General features: G+C 37.5%; 1 protein-coding gene across 7 annotated transcripts in view; it reads left to right on the plus strand.

Moving 5' to 3' along the window:
• sgip1a (SH3GL interacting endocytic adaptor 1a) overlaps positions 1-19151 on the plus strand; it is a 76927-nt gene that overhangs the window by 43835 nt on the left and 13941 nt on the right. For 2 of the 7 annotated variants that reach the window (XM_079628444.1, XM_079628445.1), the window contains exons 4-15: positions 553-615; positions 753-810; positions 976-1169; positions 11125-11146; positions 11333-11510; positions 13123-13211; positions 13732-13818; positions 14976-15050; positions 15398-16183; positions 17240-17364; positions 17712-17865; positions 19087-19146. In XM_079628444.1, the coding sequence (XP_079484570.1) occupies positions 553-615; positions 753-810; positions 976-1169; positions 11125-11146; positions 11333-11510; positions 13123-13211; positions 13732-13818; positions 14976-15050; positions 15398-16183; positions 17240-17364; positions 17712-17865; positions 19087-19146 (1891 nt within the window). Of the gene's footprint in view, positions 1-373; positions 395-552; positions 616-752; positions 811-975; positions 1170-8695; positions 8708-10270; positions 10283-11124; positions 11147-11332; positions 11511-13122; positions 13212-13731; positions 13819-14975; positions 15051-15397; positions 16184-17239; positions 17365-17711; positions 17866-19086; positions 19147-19151 lie in introns of all 7 variants that reach the window. The other 5 variants (XM_079628443.1, XM_079628449.1, XM_079628446.1 and 2 more) reach the window with 5 other exon arrangements.

Genomic DNA, 19151 nt, shown 5'->3' on the forward strand with positions numbered 1-19151 from the left:
GACCATCCGTTTATCAGTAAAGGATGACAAAATACCTTTTTATGGGTAATTTAACTATAAAATAAGCCTTGATGGGATTTGACAAAAGTAAAGTCATTTGCATTCTTTGTAAAGTAAAATGTAATTATCATCAAAGATCAACGAGGGAAATATTTACCCACAAGTGAAGCACAATGGTTCATTTAAACATTAATGCAAAAACTGTTAGTGTCTTTTGATATTTGAATAGTTTGACAGCCCTAGTTTTAATGCATAAGATAATCAGCTTCTTTTTTTTGTTATGTGAAGCCTTATTTGAATTCGAGGTTTGAAATGGTGGAAAATAATTTAAATGATGTCTTTATTTTCTTTATGATGGATGACCGTGACACAGGAACCCCAAGAGACTGAATCGGTACTGAATATAGAGACAGAAGTAATTTAGCTAGAAGTGAATACTCACTAAGCACCTGTAGATTCCCCCAGCGGCACCCCTAAATAGGCCAAACTCATCTCGTCTTAATATCAGCGAATTTGAGTGATGTTACTAAAGTTGTGTTTTGATTTGCTCAGTCACAGAAAAAGACCAATGGGGCTCCAAATGGCTTCTGCGGGGAGATTGATTGGGAGAGATATGTAAGTACATCTTTCAAGATACTCAGTAAAGCATATGACAGCTAAAGCCTATTACATAAATGGCCATTTAATTTAAACGATCAAATAATACTACTGCGTCTGTAATACAATCTCACTTCAGTTCTTTTCTTTTGCAGAACTCGCCTGAGTTAGATGAAGAAGGATATAGCACCAGGCCAGAGGAGGAAGAGGGAGATATCCTTTAATTGAGCCATAAATTATTTTGATTTAATGTTGAAAATGTTGCCAATAAAAATTCATAATTGCATTATTTAATTCTTAAGAATGTGTAATGCCTGTAAAATTCATCCAGTGTTGTAATCATGGCAATTTACAACTGATCCCTTAACAGCCCTCCACCAGCCCCCAAAGAGAAGACTCACTTTTTCTCCTCCAGTGAGTCTGAAGAAGAGGAGGACCACCGCAAAAAGTTTAAGATCAAAATCAAACCCCTGCCAGCAGACGCTAACGTTGCAGCTCCCTCGGTAGATGAATTAAAAGCCTCCATAGGCAACTTAGCTCTGTCTCCCTCGCCTCTGGTGAGTCCAGCCAATGTTACCCATGCATCCCAAGCTTATGATGTCATTTCTTGTCACTTTTTCTTCCTTAAACTTAACATAGCAGAGAATATTGTGCCATGTGATACTGTATGTCTTAATGGTTTTGTACTTTGTACTTATTTGGACATCCCTTACAAAAAGGATACTGTGAAAGTACCATGGTAGAATGATGCTTATATAGGGTACAATGGGGCTAAAGGCTCTCCCGTAGGGAATGAATGCAGAAACAAATATATATATGTTTTTATTATTGGATCAACATTTTTTGGGGGAAAAATAAATCATAAAAGTGGTTTGTTTTGCTTAAGATGGTGAGGTGGTCCTTTTACCCCAAGTACTGATACACATACTTTAGTTAAAGTTTAAAGTTTTGAGTTGAGTTGAGTTGAGTTTTGATTAAGTAAAGGATTTTTTTTTTTTTTTATCAATATACCGTCGTTAAAATATGTTCATTTTAAAAACAGATTAATTTTTTTTTTTTTTACTTCTGAAAGCTTTAAAGGAGATTCCATAAAAGTGCAATATTGCTTTTCAGTATTAACAATAAATATGATGTTTTATTATATATGATAAATATCATAGTTTTATTATAAATATGGTGATTATCTCTAAGGTGGACAGCCAACTTAATAAATTATATTAAACATCTGAATCTAAACATGTCATGTCACCAAATGGAAAAGTCATCATGTTGTGCCTTTATCCCCTAAAGCAGGGGCGCTCTGCTGCCCACGATTACATTAAGGATCAGCCTCATTCCCTCGTGTATATATATAATATTTATATATTGTGAGTATATTGTAATCCTGCTTTTTCTGGATCATGTTGACAGTAAATCAGTACATGAAGTAGTTTGAGAGACACTTAAGCCCTATTCGGATGGGATTAATTTTACATGGAGAGGTGGGGTAAAGTAGTTATTACCAGAGCTTCTCAGTGATTTTAGTCTTGTCCGAATGTGCATCTCAGTAATCAATGTCAGTTAAGATTACGGCGACACCTTCTATAAAAAGTTTTGGAAAAATTACCTCAGGTAATGCTAATCCTGTGCGAATAGACCAGCTGTAAATATGTACGTAAATATTGCGTCATTTCCTGCTTAAAAGTAGTTTTCCGCTTTTTTTAAGTACAGAGCTGCTGAAAGAAGCATTTAGTTGCGTTCTAGGCGATGGGACAATATTGCGTTTTCCGCATACCATTCAGATCAAAAAGAAGGTAGAAAGCACTTGTTAGAGGCACTTACTTTAGATAAGTGCCTATTACCGACAGAATTTTATAATTTAATAAATAAATAGTTCAACTGGACCTAACTGTTTATATATGTATACAGTTTGAGATTTCTTATCCTGTGTGAATTGGCCATTACTATTACAGACGTCCTTTGGTAAAATAACATTGCTCCATCTACCCTTGTAAAACTAATCCTGTCCGCTTTAGTGTTTCTGCCAGTAAGGAGAGGAAACAACTTGTTGCACAGATGCAGATTTAATATGTATTGTATAAGGATGGATACTCGTGAAAAAGAGGAAGTGCTTTAGGTTCTGTATTAACCTTTTCAACTCAAATGTATAGTCACATTATGACAAAAGCCACAAGCCAAACCTGGCTAACAGTAGAAAGACCTTCTTTCTTTTTTTCTTTTTTGTGGAGCCTTGCTTGTAGATGTGTGGTTAATATGAGGCTATCTCACTGTGGAGGCTGATGCTGGAGAGAGGAGTGTGAGCAGTTCAGATGGAGCTGCCATTTTAATAGTCCAAAAACACCTACCTACCATTACACACAATCTATATAGCTGCATCCTGTTACTTAAAGCTGTTTTAAGGAGTTTTAAATTATATTTTTAGGTGTATCTTGAACATGTGCTGGAACGTCTTTGTGTACCCTTGCAGCATTCAGGAGATTAATATATATATGTGCGGACAGCACCTGTCTAATCATTCTCCACTGGCTCAAAACAGACTTATCTTGCAAAACAGTATTCAAATTAGCACGATAATTGACCGTTCGCAAAAGCCACGCCCCTTAGTTATTGTTACTACGCCCGTCAAACAATTGAGAACCAGACACATGGCTGGGTTGAGATCCATACATTAAGTGATTGGTTTTGGAGTAATGCAGCAGACATATTCTCCAGGGCACGACAGAAAGTATAGACAGAATAGCGCACGGGAGCACATGCACAAAACAGTTTTGTAAAATTATATATCAATCATTTTTATTTGATCATATATCATTTTTCAAAACAGTTTTGCGCATGTGCTCCCGCGCGCGCTATTTCAGTCACAACACTGCAATCAGAGGACGCGCTGAAACATCAACTCTCCATGCTGTTCTCTTCATAACTCGTAGCCGACTGAGAAGGATATATTTGTGTAAATAGTTGTGCAACTGCGCAAACTTTGTTTTGAAGTTTAATGTTTGAGTTCCAGAGGAATTTGTGACTGTGTTCCTGTTCAACCACATCAAAGTTTCGTAATTAGTAAGTCCGTGCTTTTTCTCTTTTTTTCTCTCTTGTTTGCTGACTGATGAGGGGCCGCAGTGCCGTAGTGAAACGGTGTTTGTACATTTAGCCTATTTTTTAACAATAGTTGCAAGCAATCATAAAATACAGCAAGTTTTAAGCTCGTGCAGACCTCACTGCCATAGGTGCATCGTTTCACTATCTTGCTGAAATCGGAATGTTTGACGGAGGTCCTTCTCCTTAGTTACAGTTGCTGAGCTAGGATTGGACGAGAACCATTCGAGGGCGGGGTTTTGCCAACGGTCAATTATATAAAGCATTTATGTTACAACATATTTATTTTCATTTGCTGTTCTTTTGAATTTTCTATTCATCAATGAATCCAGAAAAAAAAAACATATCATGGTTTCCACAAAAATATTAAGCAGCACAGCATTTTCAACATTAATAATAATAATAAATGTTTCACCAATCATCATATTAGAATGATTTCTGAAGGATCATGTGACACTGAAGACTGGAGTAACGATGCTGAAAATTCAACTTTGCCATCTCAGGAAATAAATTACTTTTACTCATTTTAAAATAATTTTAAATAGTTATTTTAAATTGCAATAATATTTCACAATTTGACTGTTTTACTGTATTTCACTCTAGGTGAGCATAATAGACTTCTTTTACCAACCCCAATGTAAATATGTATGTAAATATTGCGTCATTTTGAGAAATTGAATTTTTTTAAGTACAGAGACGCTTAAAGAAGCATTTAGTTTTCCGCATGTATTTAGATCAAAAAGAAGGTCGAAAACACTTGTTAGAGGCACGAAACTTCTTTTAGCTTTAGGTAAGTGCCTATACCAACATAATCCAATCAGAATTTAATTGAACGGTAGTGAACATAGTACAATGATACTTTTGGTACTTGGTGTTAGTGAATTCAGTTTACAATTTTAATAAATCTACTTTAGCCCTTATGAATACCATACAGATGACTAACTTTTGCTGATAACATTGTCCAAATCATCCATCAGATTGTATTAAATAATTTGATAACCATTAACTCACAAGCGAGAATATGCTGAGAAAATCCGGTTCATATGGTGTGTGCGGTTAAGATTCCACAAAGATTATCTCTCCTGAAGTATTGACTTTTACAAACTTTTTTCATTGGTGAAATCATCTAAAGTCTGTCTGACAGAGGTCATTCAGATAAGATATGGTGTAGATGAGTCTTATCTGACTCACTGCGTGTCTTTATCTGGAGTCAGAGAGAGTAGGAGTTTCAGGCGGAGTCTCTTAGACTAGAGTGTCGCTCTCTTCTCTTTCAATAATTCAGCTTGGAAACTGGGCACAATGACTGCATAGTGCACCAGGCCTACTGACAGGTAGGCACCCCGGCCAGAACGTGTCACAAGAAGAACTTGCACGCTAAATTATTCACACACAGATACATGCAACTCTGTCAATGAGCTTTTAAAGCCCTTTTTGTGTCTTGTCAATCAGTCTTACTCAGATCTACTACTCAGGACCACCTACCGGGCCTTTTGCTTGTTCTGCTTTGTTCCTGAAATTAATTGGCACTCAGATTGGTCTTTAGCTGTCACAAAGTAATTATCTTTTCTGGGGTTTTCATTAGCTCTTATTCCCAAAGTTAAATCTGCACGTCTATGAATTCCTCTCTCAGTATGCTCAATGACTGCTAATCCACAACCTTGAGCAGTTTCCTGAATGTTTTCTAACAGGTGAACCTTTGGTTGAGTCAGTGTTTTTTGCATTTGCTGGGCTCAGAATGCTCAAGCAAACTGTCACGTGATCCTTTAGAAATCATTCTAATGTGATGATGTGCTGCTCCAGAAACATTTCTTCTTATTATCGATGTTGAAAAAATGATGCTGCTTAATATTTGTGTGGAAACTGTGATATTTTTTCAGGATTCTTTGAATACAAAGTTAAAAAGAACAGCATTTTTTTTAAATATAATTTTTTTGTAACAAATTTAAAAGTCTACTCTCAATTTTGATCAATTTAATGCATCATTGATGAATAACGATTTCTTTAAACAACTTTTGGTAACATTTTAGTTTAGTGTCCAATTCTCACTATTAACTAGTTGCTTATTCATTATATTTGATATTGGCTGTTTATTAGTACTTATAAAGTTTATATTAATGCATTATTCTGCGTGACCATATTCTAAATCCCTGAATTCAACCCAATACCTAAACGTAACAACTACCTTACTAACTATTAATAAGCAATAATTTGGAGTTTATTTATTTAAGTCGTAGTTAAGAATTAGATAATATTAAACCCTCTAAAGTGTGACCAAACTTTTTAGCGCCCCCAAACTCTTAAACAGTAGTGTATAAATGTCAAATACATTGCTATGCACATTTTGAAAGTTATATTTGTAATATACCAAAATGTGCATAAAATGTTTAACTACACCCTGCGAATTAACTTCGACTTACTACAAATGGCTTGCTTGTACTTAATTTGTATTTTAACACTGAAAAATAACACGTTCTTTAAGCAGACTTATTTTGACCTCAGTGACTGAAATCCACTTCGTCCAGTATATTGGAACGTCTGGCATTCCTTACTCATGAATTAATCATCAGTCACATGCCCGTCCTCTGCCATGGCAACCTGTGCGTATTTGTGTAACCATGGTGATGGATTAGCCATGAATACTCAATAGAAAAGTGTGAGCAAGGTTGACAACCGAAACCATACAATAGTGATCGTGCTCGCTCTCATTTCATCAGAGGAGAGGGATAATTCTTACATCTTGTTGTATTCTCTACTATACTTCACCTGAGTAGTCAGGGCAGAGATATTACAGTACATCCAGCCAACCATCCAGAACGCAGGGAGAGATTAATGTAACGGTGGGGTTACAGTCGAGCAAAAGCACAAAGGCATGGGGGTTCTTAATATAGCACACCTCTCGGCCAGGTGCTGGGTTCCAGCTGGTATTCATGTTTTATTGATAAGCTTTACTTCTTTATTAAGCCCTTTTGTATATGGGCAGTCATCCAACAAGAGTTAATAAAGCCAGACATTGTCAGAGTCTGTTTGATCATTCGACAGTCTTCCAAGCTGTGCGGCAGAATGTTGTGATGTAGCAAGACAAAACATTTTTAAGAAAATTAACGAAAATGTTGCCATTTATTCACCCTAAACTTGTTACAAACCCATATGACTTTTCTTTTATGGAGTCCCCATGAGAAGAAATATTTTAGGATGTCCACAGTGCTTTTTCATTTTGGAGATTGGAGCTGTGAAGTGTGATGCTCCAAAAATAGTTTAACAAATACCATTAAAAGGAGCCCATACATCTTGTATGCTCTTTTATACATTTTCTGAAGGTGTTCAATAGTTTTGTATCAGGGAAAACACAAAAATAGTGGCTAATCTAAGAATGTCATCACTTTGCCTATACAAATTTATGGTTGTTTCATAAGAAGAGAAGAAATCTGTAAAAATGTATCAATGTATGTAAAAATGTATCAGGGTTTCCAAAAAATGTTAAGCACCACAACTGTTTTCAACATTGATAATAATAAGAAATGTTTCTTGAGCTAAAAAAGAAAAGAAAAGAAAAGCATATTAGAATGATTTCTAAATTATTACTGAATGATTTACTGAAAACTGGAGTAATGGCCACTGAAAATTCTGCTTCGCAATCACAGGAATGATTTACAGCTTAAAAGATGTTAAAATAGTCCATTTAAATCCGCACAAGATCAGATTTTCCGCATCCGTTCTGAGCCACTTCCAACTGTGGTTTTAAATCAGATACATATCCGATATCTGGACGTCTGACCTACGCCTAAACGCGTTTATCCGAATTCCCCTTGGAATTCCAAGCCAACACAAGGATCAGGCGACACAAAGATACTGTAGATTTATAATGTTGTATTATGAAGCAGACGTGCCTGTATGCACCAGGACTAATACTCACAGCATTTTTACTGAAGTGAAAACTTAATAGTTTAGAAATTGCACACAAACATAGAAACATTCATGAGCATAGAAGAGGTTTTCAACCTTTGCCCTGTAATTTTTTAAAATAACAGCTTTGCTTCTGAAAGCTATTTCTCAGAAATGAGGTGATAATTTTTGTAAATAAACTAACAAGCTTCACTACATACAGACGCACTCAGGTAATTCACAATCTCTCTCTCTCAAATAAATGAAACTCACCATGCTACGAAAATAACAAATGAAAATAACCGTGATTTTTCCGGTCTATATCCGGACCGTGAGATTTTGCGCTACAAACATCCACGACCGCTTTTAATTTATCCATGCTGGCAAATAATCATGGCCATCTGACATGAATTATAAAATCATTTTAGTATGGCCATTCAATACCTGAGGGTCAACAATGTCACATAGTAAAGCGATCACCAACAGAATTATTTTGGGCAGATATTGGATACCAGTCGTGTCTAAAGTGAATGTAAACAGGCGGGACAGAAAATCACATATGGTCATTAGGTCACATCTTTGCATTAACACTTGCAGTGTAAACAACTTCTTTCAAAAACTTTAAAAATCTTAAGGACCCCGAACTTCTGAATGGTAGTGTATAATATTGTGTTCCATGGAAATATAAAAATTAAATATAAGTTTGGAACCACATGAATAATTGATAACAGAATTAATATTTTTGGGAGAAGCGTTCCTTTAATGTGCTTATTAAATAGATTTTTAATATATTTAGTAGCGTTCATTCAAGCTATGAGTAAAGTCATTCAGGTCACTCACTGAGATCTCGATCTGTAGCCACGTTTGACTGATCTCCTTATTAGCTGAGAGATATATTATGTGCTGGAGGCGATATCTGTGGTTGACAGAAAAATTGACTGGGTTTGCACAGTGTATCGTCATAATGTGTTTTTGAAGACATTTCTGCATTCACGTGTAACGTATTTGTGAATGCTTACCAGCACTATACTAATGTAAATCGATAATGCTCTCTCTTCTTCTCTCTCTACCCTGCCTGTCTTTCTGTTTCTATCTGTCCTTACTCTAATGCTGGCTGATATAGAGGAATAGTCCGGTAAGCTGTTTATACTTTATCCTCTTTTAGAGTGGCATCTTCTTCTAACATTTCTCTTTTGGCATGGTGAAGTTTGCATGCTTGGTGCTTAATACGCCATTAAGAACTGATCTAGGATCCGTTTGTGTGTTTAGGGATGGACTGTTGGATACTGAAACAGGCAATAGACTGTATAGACTGTGTAGTTTGTACTTTGTAGTTTCATTATAGATGGAGAATGTAATTTTGCATCTGGTGTTTTTTTGCATGTTTCACTTCAACACTTTCCCTCTGTTTATTATTTGAATGAGTGGGCCACCAGCCTTAGTCATCAGCCCAGCTCTTATATTAAAGCATTTGGTTGCATGCCAATTATTTGCTTGCCCACTCTTGGCTCTGATTGGTGGTGACCATTGCTTAGCCTATTGGATTAGACTTTGTCACTGGTACTGTACATCATTCCTAATCACTCAGAACTCACAGGCCACGCTCAGACTGAACTCAGAACCCTTGTTCCTGGCCTTAATTCAACTGTGATGGAGGGATAATAAGGAAAAAAGAAATATAATGAGGGTAAATTGGAGTTAGAAAGAATATATGTCCAAGGAAAATCAACTTTCTTGTCCTTGCGTTTCTATTCTAACTGTGAATTTGGTCCAGGAGTATTATGCATGACCACAAAATTTCCCACCGTATGGCGTATCTTTGAAATCTCTTTGTAGTGAGCAGTATATACTTTCTATGCTTCTGGATCCTCTGAAGACTAAACAGTGCTGAGACAAGCAGTACTGCACAGGTGCGACGTTGGCAATACGTGCATAAATGCCATTTCTGTCAGGACCACTATCGTCGAATGCGATTGACAATTAGCATACAGTTTGAATTGGCGGTATGGTTCTGTTCTGGGCAGGAACTAGCATGGATAAGAGCAGGGGGAGCAGCAATAACCCCCCTTAGGGTAAACAGAACAGAACCAACATGAATGTATTGCAGATATCATTAATTCAAGATTTTAAAGTACAAAATAATTCGAGAATTTATTCTGATTCAAGGGGAATCAGATTGCCAAATCCTAACTGGATGAGAGGTGGAGCTGGGGATGGAGAAGGGTAATTCGCTTCTGAGAAACGCGATAGCTGTTGTTAATACTGAAGGACCTTATATGTGTATACAGTGTTAGGCGTCATATTCCTATAGGTAGACGTGGATCAGCTGAGAGTCAGCTGATGCGAGCTTGACTATCGTGACCTGCCAGAGCTGACGCTACGCTTGATTTTTAAGAATGGCTAAAATCTGGATATGTTTCATAATATTACATATCTTCTCAAGCTACATTATAGTTTTACGTAATAAACAGACCACAATTGATTTAATTCACTCTTGAATTGTCACTACCTTCATTGGGTCTCAAAAAACTGATCTTTAATTGAAAATCATCACTAAAGCACAGCATAAAGGAGAACATAGAGTCTAATTCACACAATGCAGTTCAGGAACAGAGGCTGCTTTTGATCGAAGTCTGTATTACTGATTTATCACTTTCTGACCAGGTGTCTCTTCTCTCTTCCTTTTTGCTGGTCACAGAGACGTAGCCCGGTAAGTGCCTTTTACAATTATTTTTCTGTTCACCAGTGCTTGAAACACTTTATGATTCAGTTTGAAGCAGTCATACAGAGGAAGAACTTTTGAATTGTGAAGATACCCGTGTTAGCAATTTAATTAAATAAGCAAAATGTTACATGTTTAAATAGTTACATATGATGATATTTCCATATAAAGATGCTAAGGTCAGCACCAGTAAAAAAAATATATATTTTTATTTTCAAAGTTTATTAACTACTACTCTTTACAGACGTCACTTTTTAAAAATTAGCACTCTTATTCACTTTCTCTCCCTCATCTTTTCTTTTCTACCTAATAAAAGGCCCTATATTTTGTGCTATAGATCCATGACACCAAAAAATGCTTACTTTGCAAATCAAGCAAATGCCTTTTTAATAATTTGTATGCTGGTTGACGTAGAGCTTTGCATACTCTATGTTAAATAATTCTTAATCTAAATACTGTATGCTATCTATTATCTCACCTTTTAGTCTAAAGAATGCCATTTTGACTTAAAAGGAAAAACAAATGCTGTGGTCTATTTGATATTCATATCCACCATGAAGAACCTGTGATGTAATAACATTTATTACAGTGTTATTTGTTACTAATGCATCAATAAGGCAGATAAGATTGTTCATCAGTCAATGTTCTGTCATCTGTAGAAAGCATTATGAAACCGCAATTTACTGTGCATCAAGGCATTGGTTCTGTCTGAGTTTGACTCACCATTCCCTTGATTCAATTTACCCACAATGCAATATTTTCAGCTGATGAGCGAAATGGTGTTATGAGCTTTTAGTCTTATGAATGTTTTGGCCTTCTGTCTGTTTCAGGGGCTGGCAAAAAGAAACCCCAGTAAGTACACTTAATATAATTTATTCTTAGGTTTATGAGTCTGTTGTCTATGTCTATTTAAATCTGACAATAAATAGTTTGAATTTAGTCTGAAATTAAACTGTCCTGTGAATATAGAAATGTGCTTGCATATGTAGGAGTATGTGTAGTGTATTTGTGTTCATATGAACATGATGTTATTCTCAGGTGAAGAAATTGCACGACCGAGACGTGTTGTTCCAACGCCCCCACCAGCTCTTGCCCCGTGTTCAACACTTGCATCTGCGCCTGCGTCTGCGCCTGCGCCTGCGTCTGCGTCTGCGCCTGCGCCTGCACCTGCACCTGCACCTGCAACTGCACCTGCATCCACTCTCGAGCCTGCTAGGTATCTATACGCAGACTTACACACTTTTTGTCTAAAAAATAATAATAAATGTATTATTGTTCACAAAAACTATATGACAACTAGCAAAGGAAAATTATATTGTTAACTAAAATAAAAATAACATAAATTAACATAAACCAAAAATTAAACTGGAAGTGTAAATGTGTACCAAAAAAACTAAAGCAAATTACAGAGAAAATTATTTTTCAGCCAAAGCTGGATGGTCCGATTTAATTAATATATATTAATCTGTAATATATGTATTCATATAACTGCTCAATTAAACAGGTTGCTTTTTGTACATGGCATTTAGGTGTAGGTAAAATACATTTAGCTGCAAAAGAATTTATGATAAATGCAGCAATAATGGTGAATTTATATTATATTTTATTGTCCGCAAGTATCCTGCAGTATGTAGTGGTGTGAATTTTACAAAAAAGAATTATGTTAATCGTATTATTTTCAGTATGGTGCAGTTTCTGATAAAGTGCATTGTGTGTCATCATAGGTAGATGATGTCAAACAATTTGTGCAGTAACTAAAATTTCTGGAACTGAAACTTAATAAAATCTCAAAGTATGTATTTACCAATTAAAATATCTAGTTCAGTCATGAAACTCTAGAGGACGCAGGCTGATAGGTCCTTTACATGCAATCGGCAAGCAATTACATCATTACCGCATGACACAAGCTGATTGGCCTCTGCTGATCTTCCAAGCCAATGAGATTGCTTGCTCAACTTATAAATAGTCAGGGGCTGAATCTGAAATCGCCCCCTAAACCCTCATTCACTATTCCCTATGTTAGTCCACTAATACTGTTCACTTAAAGAAGTGAATGAAAAAGAGTGAGCGAATTCAGACAGCGTACATCGAGCGTACACTCGTTATTGCAGTGCAATGTAATGTGGGATTGAATAAGTGCACTCAATAACGTTCACTGGTTTCGGACACCACTACAAATGGCTATCCCCTCAAATAATGCCCTATTGGTGGTGATTTTGGTGGTGATCAGCCTGGTTTATTGTTTGCTGTAAGCTAGCCTGCAGCGTGCTATCAGAGTTCCTCTGAAACTTCCACCTCCCCTAGCTCTACCTGACCAGATCTGCTACAGGATTTTGTCTATTTATGCAACAGCAGCATATCTTACATGCTCACAGCAGTGTGTCTGTGTATCTATTAGCAGTAGCAAGTCCATACATGCTCTGCAGCAACAATAATCAACAAAAGCAGCATCAGTGTAGCAGGTCTAGTCCACCAAGACCAAATACATTAACATTGCCATGTTCAATAACATGTTAAAACTATTCAGAGAATTGACATGATTGAACCATAAGTAAAAACCTCAATTGAAAACCAAAATACAAAACAGAATAAAAAATAAAAAATAACTACTGTATGCTTGTATATAACCATGCTTGTTGCAACTTAGAGTCTTTTAAAATTTGTAGTTGTTTATCTGAGTCTAGATGGATTATATCACAGAATTTTAAAATTTGTAGTTGTTCATCTGAGTCTAAATGGATTATATCACAAACTTTTAGAGTTGCAGCCTGAATGTGACTAGTCTGCATCTGTGTGGATGAGTCTGGCTTAATTCTCCTCCATTTTAGTAATAAGAAATCTCCAGTGCCAGAGGATGCAACAGCCTTATTCGGCCCTCCACTGGAGACAGCCTTTGATGAGCAGAAGACCAGTGAAGGTACAGTATATCTCTATATCCTTACCTTATAGTTCTGCTCATGGATGTTGATCTGTTATTTACAGGGTCACTGAATTTTAACCATTCACAACCCAATAGAAGCTGATCACGGCCCAGATTCTTTGTGTTACTTCATTCACTTGAACAAAAAAATATTTTTCTGTCATATACAATGTGTCTTTAGGAGACTCACGTACGAGACTTCGTATAAAGAAGATGCTCATATTTCAGCTATAAGTATTTAAGAGTACTGTTTGTTTGCTAATAAATCAGTACTGGTTTTTAGCTTTATGTAATGTGAACTATAGAACAAAACATTCATCAGTGCGTACTAGTTGTGTTGCCACCCACTCAATTCCATTTGCAGCAGTTGAGATTAAAACAATTAGATTTACTGGCCATTTATGACAGATATAGGGATAGATAAGTGTTGCATGGTGATTCCTTCCTCTCTGTGAGTCACACAGCTGTTAATTCTGCTCCCCATCAACTGTGTATCATGTCCTTTTCCATAAATTAGCAGTGATAGAGGAACCTGAGGTTTGGGGTGCACCCCTGCCTGAGCAGCACCTAGAATCCTCACTGGCAACACCTTTTCCTACAGGAAGTAAGTTATTGATTGTGTGGCATGATTGCCATCATCCTGGTATCATAAACCCATAAGTTCCAAAATGGTGAACGGTCGACTGAATGGAAAAATCATGATTGCCTCCAGTTTTTTTCATTTTAACTTCCCCTTTGGCAGTCTCCATTTAACCTACTAATTTCTCAAGTCATTAGCTATGAAAGCAATGAAGAGTCATCCAGCTCATCCTGTACTCATGTCTTTTGGTGACGGTTTACTCAACGTGGCCTATTTTCATGTGTGCCTATGCTTAAAAAAAGCAAAATGACGCTGAGCTGTATCTGTGGGCTTAAATTAAGCTTAAGGCTATGATTATAAATAAAATTTTGGCCTTCTAATAGTGATATATCTCTGAATGTATACTTACATAAATATTTAAATACTAGGGCTTGCATGACTACAAATTTTTACTAGATGACCAGTTGTCTAGGAAAGTAGTCGACCGTGAACTGAGTCAGTATTTACCCTGTATCAAAAGACTTTTTTGCAATTTGTGTACAGAGGAATTATCTTTTTGTTGCCATATGAAATGGACTAAAGAACTAATGCAACTCTATTTCTCATTGCTAAAAACTTGGTATGTAAATAGAATAAAAATAAATAATTTCTAACCAGTCTTTTGAAATCAGAATGAAACAGTAATGATATAATCTTTGGTGTATGTTTAATTAAAACAATTTTATAAACATGTTAATTCTGAGAGCTCTAGTAAAATATTTTTTTCTATCAAATTTCATATGATCCTTTAAGCACCCTTGTGGCCCCCTGACGGTCCCCGGGCCCTAATTTGAAAACCCTTGGACTAGAGAACTAATCATATAAATGATTGTCTAATTGACTAGTCTGTGCAAGCTCTGGTAGATACAAACTAAACAAATAAGCGATCCTTACATAAATTAACATAAAACATGGTTACATCCTAAATAATATGAAAGTAGTGTGAACTACTAGGTCACAGAGAGTGAAGGGTTATCATAGAGTCTGAGCTATTCATCCCATGTCACAGTCCCTTTCTGTTGTCCCTGACTGCCTGAATGAGACCTTGCCTTTGCATGGTGCTGTGGGGCATGGAGACATGGCCTACGGGGGGTGGGGGGTGTATGTGAGAGCTTATCTTAGCTGCACTAATGTCATTGCAGCTCTGCCTCCGCTTCCGCCTAAGAATGTGCCGACCTCCCCTCCTCCGATTGAATCTCCTGCTACAGAGCCTACTGGTAAGATCCCCCTCCACCCAGGCCTCAGATAACAGGGTCTTATACTGCTCCTAGAGGGCCACTGTCCTGCAGATTTTAGTGCCACTAATTAAGCACTCCTCAACCAACTAATTAATGTATTGAGGCATGCTAGAAACTTCCAGGCAGGTGTGTTGGATCTAAATTCTGCAGGATGTTGGTCTATACCAATATTGGACCCCAACAAGTGTGTGATTGGTTTCTTTTTTGCTTGTCTTTTGGCACTCTTGTCTTGTATATCTTGCCTTTTCATTTGCCTTCCCCTCTGTTTATGGCCTGCTAATAATTTTTTCCGTTCCTTTATAATATCTGTGTGGTACCTGATGCAGATGTACAGAAAGAAGAGGAAAATTCCAGGCCGACCTCACAGAGGCCCTCTATAACTGATCTGGACAACATCTTTGGTCCAGAAGACTCTCCAAAACCTGGTCAAGATGCTGAAGACAAATGGGTCTGCTTCAATGATGCATCACCTGAAAGACTTCCTCCCTCTGAAGGAGGAGAGCCAGCACCTCCACTCTCCTTGTCTCCGCCTCCCCCTCCACCAGCAGAACCAGCACCCCCACTACCTAAATCACCCCCTCCACCTAAATCACCCCCTCCATCTGAGGAGCCGAACCTTTCTTTACCAAAATCTCCACCTCCTCCTGCAGAGCCGGCACCTTCTCCTCCTTCCAGTGAGACGCAAAGGGAAAGCCCCCCACCTGTTCCAAATGTTCCCAAAGACACCACTCCTTCTCCTCCAACTGTCCCGCCTCCTCCGGTGGAAGAGGCCCCGCCCCCACCGACACCAGATGATCTTTTTCAACCCACTACAGACTTTTCGTCATGTGCTCCTCTGACAGAGACCCGATCAGGCTCAACCAACAGCCCGCCAACCACTGTAGAGACAAGTGTACGCACAATCCCACCGCCCTTGGTTCTGAACCAAGAGGACAAGAAAAGCCCTGATGAGATTCCATCAAAAGAGGACCCCAGTGAGAGCAGCACTTCACCCAAAGAGATTTGTCAAGGACCACGTTCCACACCTCCTCCTCCACCACCTCCTACATACAGGGCGGTAGTGTCATCACCAGGGCCCATTCCTCCAGCTAGTACAGGTGGAAATGAAAGTGGTGAGTCTGATCTAAAAACAAAACAGTCAACCAGACCAGTGGTCACTGAACATTAACGGTTTAGTTCACCCGAAAATTAGCATTCTGTCATCATTTACTTATCCACCTGTATTTTGAAACCCGAATGAGGTTCTTTTTTCTGTGGAGCACAAAATGATTTATTAGCAGAAAGCTTGTCTTTCCACATGTTGAAAGTAAATGATAGCCATGGCTATGAAGCAAGATTTTCCAAAAGAAAATAATGTCAGTGAATACTTCAGTCTGTTCCGCACACAAAGCTATCACATGGCTTCAGAATACTTGAAATATAGAGCTAAAGTCATATGGACTTCTTTTATTCCACTCTCATAATTTGAATGAGAGCAGCTCTGATATCTGGTAAACTTCTCCTTCTGTATGTCACTGAAGAACGGAAGTCAACTCAGGTTTGAATGATGAGTAATAATCAGTATTTAATTTTAGGTAAACTAACCCTTTCAAAAATGACAACCACCAATATAAAAAAAAATCCACGTTATTGAATAAGTAGCCTACTTAATATACCCTTGGGTAATAGCAGTTACAAAAGTTTCTGTATATTGAAAATCCATATAAATTCAGTTAAGTCTGAATTTCAAGTCGTTCTGCTCGAGTCACCACCTTGTTAAATGGGTTTTTACAGGAGAGCCTTAGTAAGAGGGGTGAAGTGAAATATATCTGACAACTTTTTGCCTCGTTATTTTCTATATAGAGACATGTACATTCTCACCACTCTTGCACATAACGGTACTACTACATTTTTGGGTTTCGTGTTTTAGCAGTGCTCTAATCAGAAGTGTCATGTCTATTTTTATATACCGTAAACATCTTCATTTTAAAAGATAAAAATAATGTTTTGTTTTCATTGTTTCCACAGTATATTCTAAGCATCCTGGCTTTCTATAGGCTATTTTGATCAAGTATCATAACTTTTTAAATGTATTGCCATTTTATCCAAATTAGGTATAACTCTTGAATGGGCTGATGCATGTTACTGTTTGTATGGCTTTGCTTTAATTGGATACTCTTGCTCCACAGGCTCCTCCTCCCCTGTACGCCCATCTACCCCATTGGCTACCAGCAGCTCTCCCCCTCCCCCTCCCCCACCTCGGCCACCCTCGCGACCCAAACTGCCTCCAGGGAAACCAAGCGTAGGGGATGTGGTACGTGATAACATTAAAAAAAAATGACAATACTTTCAAATGGTAAATATTACTGTCCATGTTAGTTCCCAACAGTCTCAGTGTCAATGACCTTTTTATGACCCAATTAATTTTAAAAACCTTCCTCCTCAGAAAACCAGACCCACCCTAAAAGTTGACATTACTACATATTTAGTTTTCATTCAATAAAATTCTTTATTTATTGAATAAAAAAAACAAGGAACACTACCACAGGGTGCTCCAAATAAGTTTCCTCCTGATTGCCTGACCAGAATGATAAACTCCTACTCTTTTGTTACTGAATATCCCCTCTGTCTATTCTTCCTTTTCCCTGCTTTTCCTATCAGAATCGGCCGTTCAGCCCCCCTGTACACTCGTCAAGCCCCCCTCCTCTGGCTCCGCTGGCCCGTGCGGAGAGCACCTCTTCCATCTCCTCCACCAACTCTCTGAGTGCTGCCACCACTCCCACCGTCGGTAAAGAGCTCTCCGTGTCTGTGTCAGGTGTGACTCCATTTCCCATCATTCTCTCTGCTTTGCCATGCTGCTCCGTCTTTATGTGTCTGCTCTGGAAATAAGCCTTTCTATCTAGAAGTCAGTGTAACAGGGGCCTCTGTTTCTTAAGGTGCCATAGTGCTCGGTATTCATCACAGTTTTGCATTCACTGTAGTGATATTTTCACTGCTTTGTTTTAGAGTAAAACAGTATGGTGATGCCGCTGATGCTGATGCTGCTGTTTATAATACTGAAGTGAAATCTCCAGCATTCTGCAGTCATTTATTAGATCGCTGGAAATTATGGTGAAAGATTCATTGCTTTGCTGAAAATATAGTATTGCTTATCATAGACTGAATGACTATGTGTGCCTATTGTGCATCTTTTTGTCTTGTGCATGTTTAAGTGGAAATATTGCTGGGATTAATTGGATATTGTATAGATTATATTATATTAGTTCATTTGTAATCCCTAAAATTCTCAATCTGTATGTATCTTTACATTGTAAAAAATAAACAAAGGCCTAAAAAGGCTTTTTACGATTTACACAAAAATGCTAAATGCAAACTAAAATGCATGTTTGAGTTAACTTGCAGTGACATATCTTAAAATATATCAGTGCCTTGTTTTGTCTGAAGATGCACACCAGTAATGTTTTTTCTAAGGCACGTTTATAAAAGCCACTTAAATACTCTAATTTAACTAATATAAAGCCTAGTCCTGGCTTAGTCTAAAGCCCCGTCTGTGAAACCAAGCCAATGTGTCTTTGCTGGACTTTTCAAAATGCCATGTATGGCATCTGCTGTACCAGTCTGAATGTTTTTATTGGAAGCTTTCATTCCTGCTAGGCAGGGAAAGATTTTGTTCCATATTTTCCTGAGATTTGCAAACAGTTTTGTCATGTGAATCAAGGTTTATTAATCTAGAGCTTTTCATGGATGTTGGTCTATCTGTTGCTTGTGCTATTTCATCTTTTGGGGGTTTTTTTCATCCTTTTGGATTTTTTTTTTTTACCATTCCATTCACTTTTCTTCAGTTATCGTCTTTTTAGTCTTTTAAATCTGTGCCGTGCATACATTGTGACGTCTGAGTTTAATGACTTGTTACTTTTTAGTTTTCTTTGCAATTATTTGTCATTTAATTTGAATTACGTTTATTTTATTTTTTTTGTGTGTGTTTTGTCGTCTTTCTTGTCCTGTCTTTTGGGCTGACGTATTTGTCTGATGTCAGAAGATGACGCTTTTGTAGACAAACTTCCCAACTTTGAGAGACGGGCAGACGTCCCAGCAGGTACG

Source organism: Phoxinus phoxinus, assembly GCF_949152265.1.
Source record: "Phoxinus phoxinus genome assembly, chromosome: 11".
In the NCBI taxonomy this organism is placed as follows: Eukaryota; Metazoa; Chordata; class Actinopteri; order Cypriniformes; family Leuciscidae; genus Phoxinus; species Phoxinus phoxinus.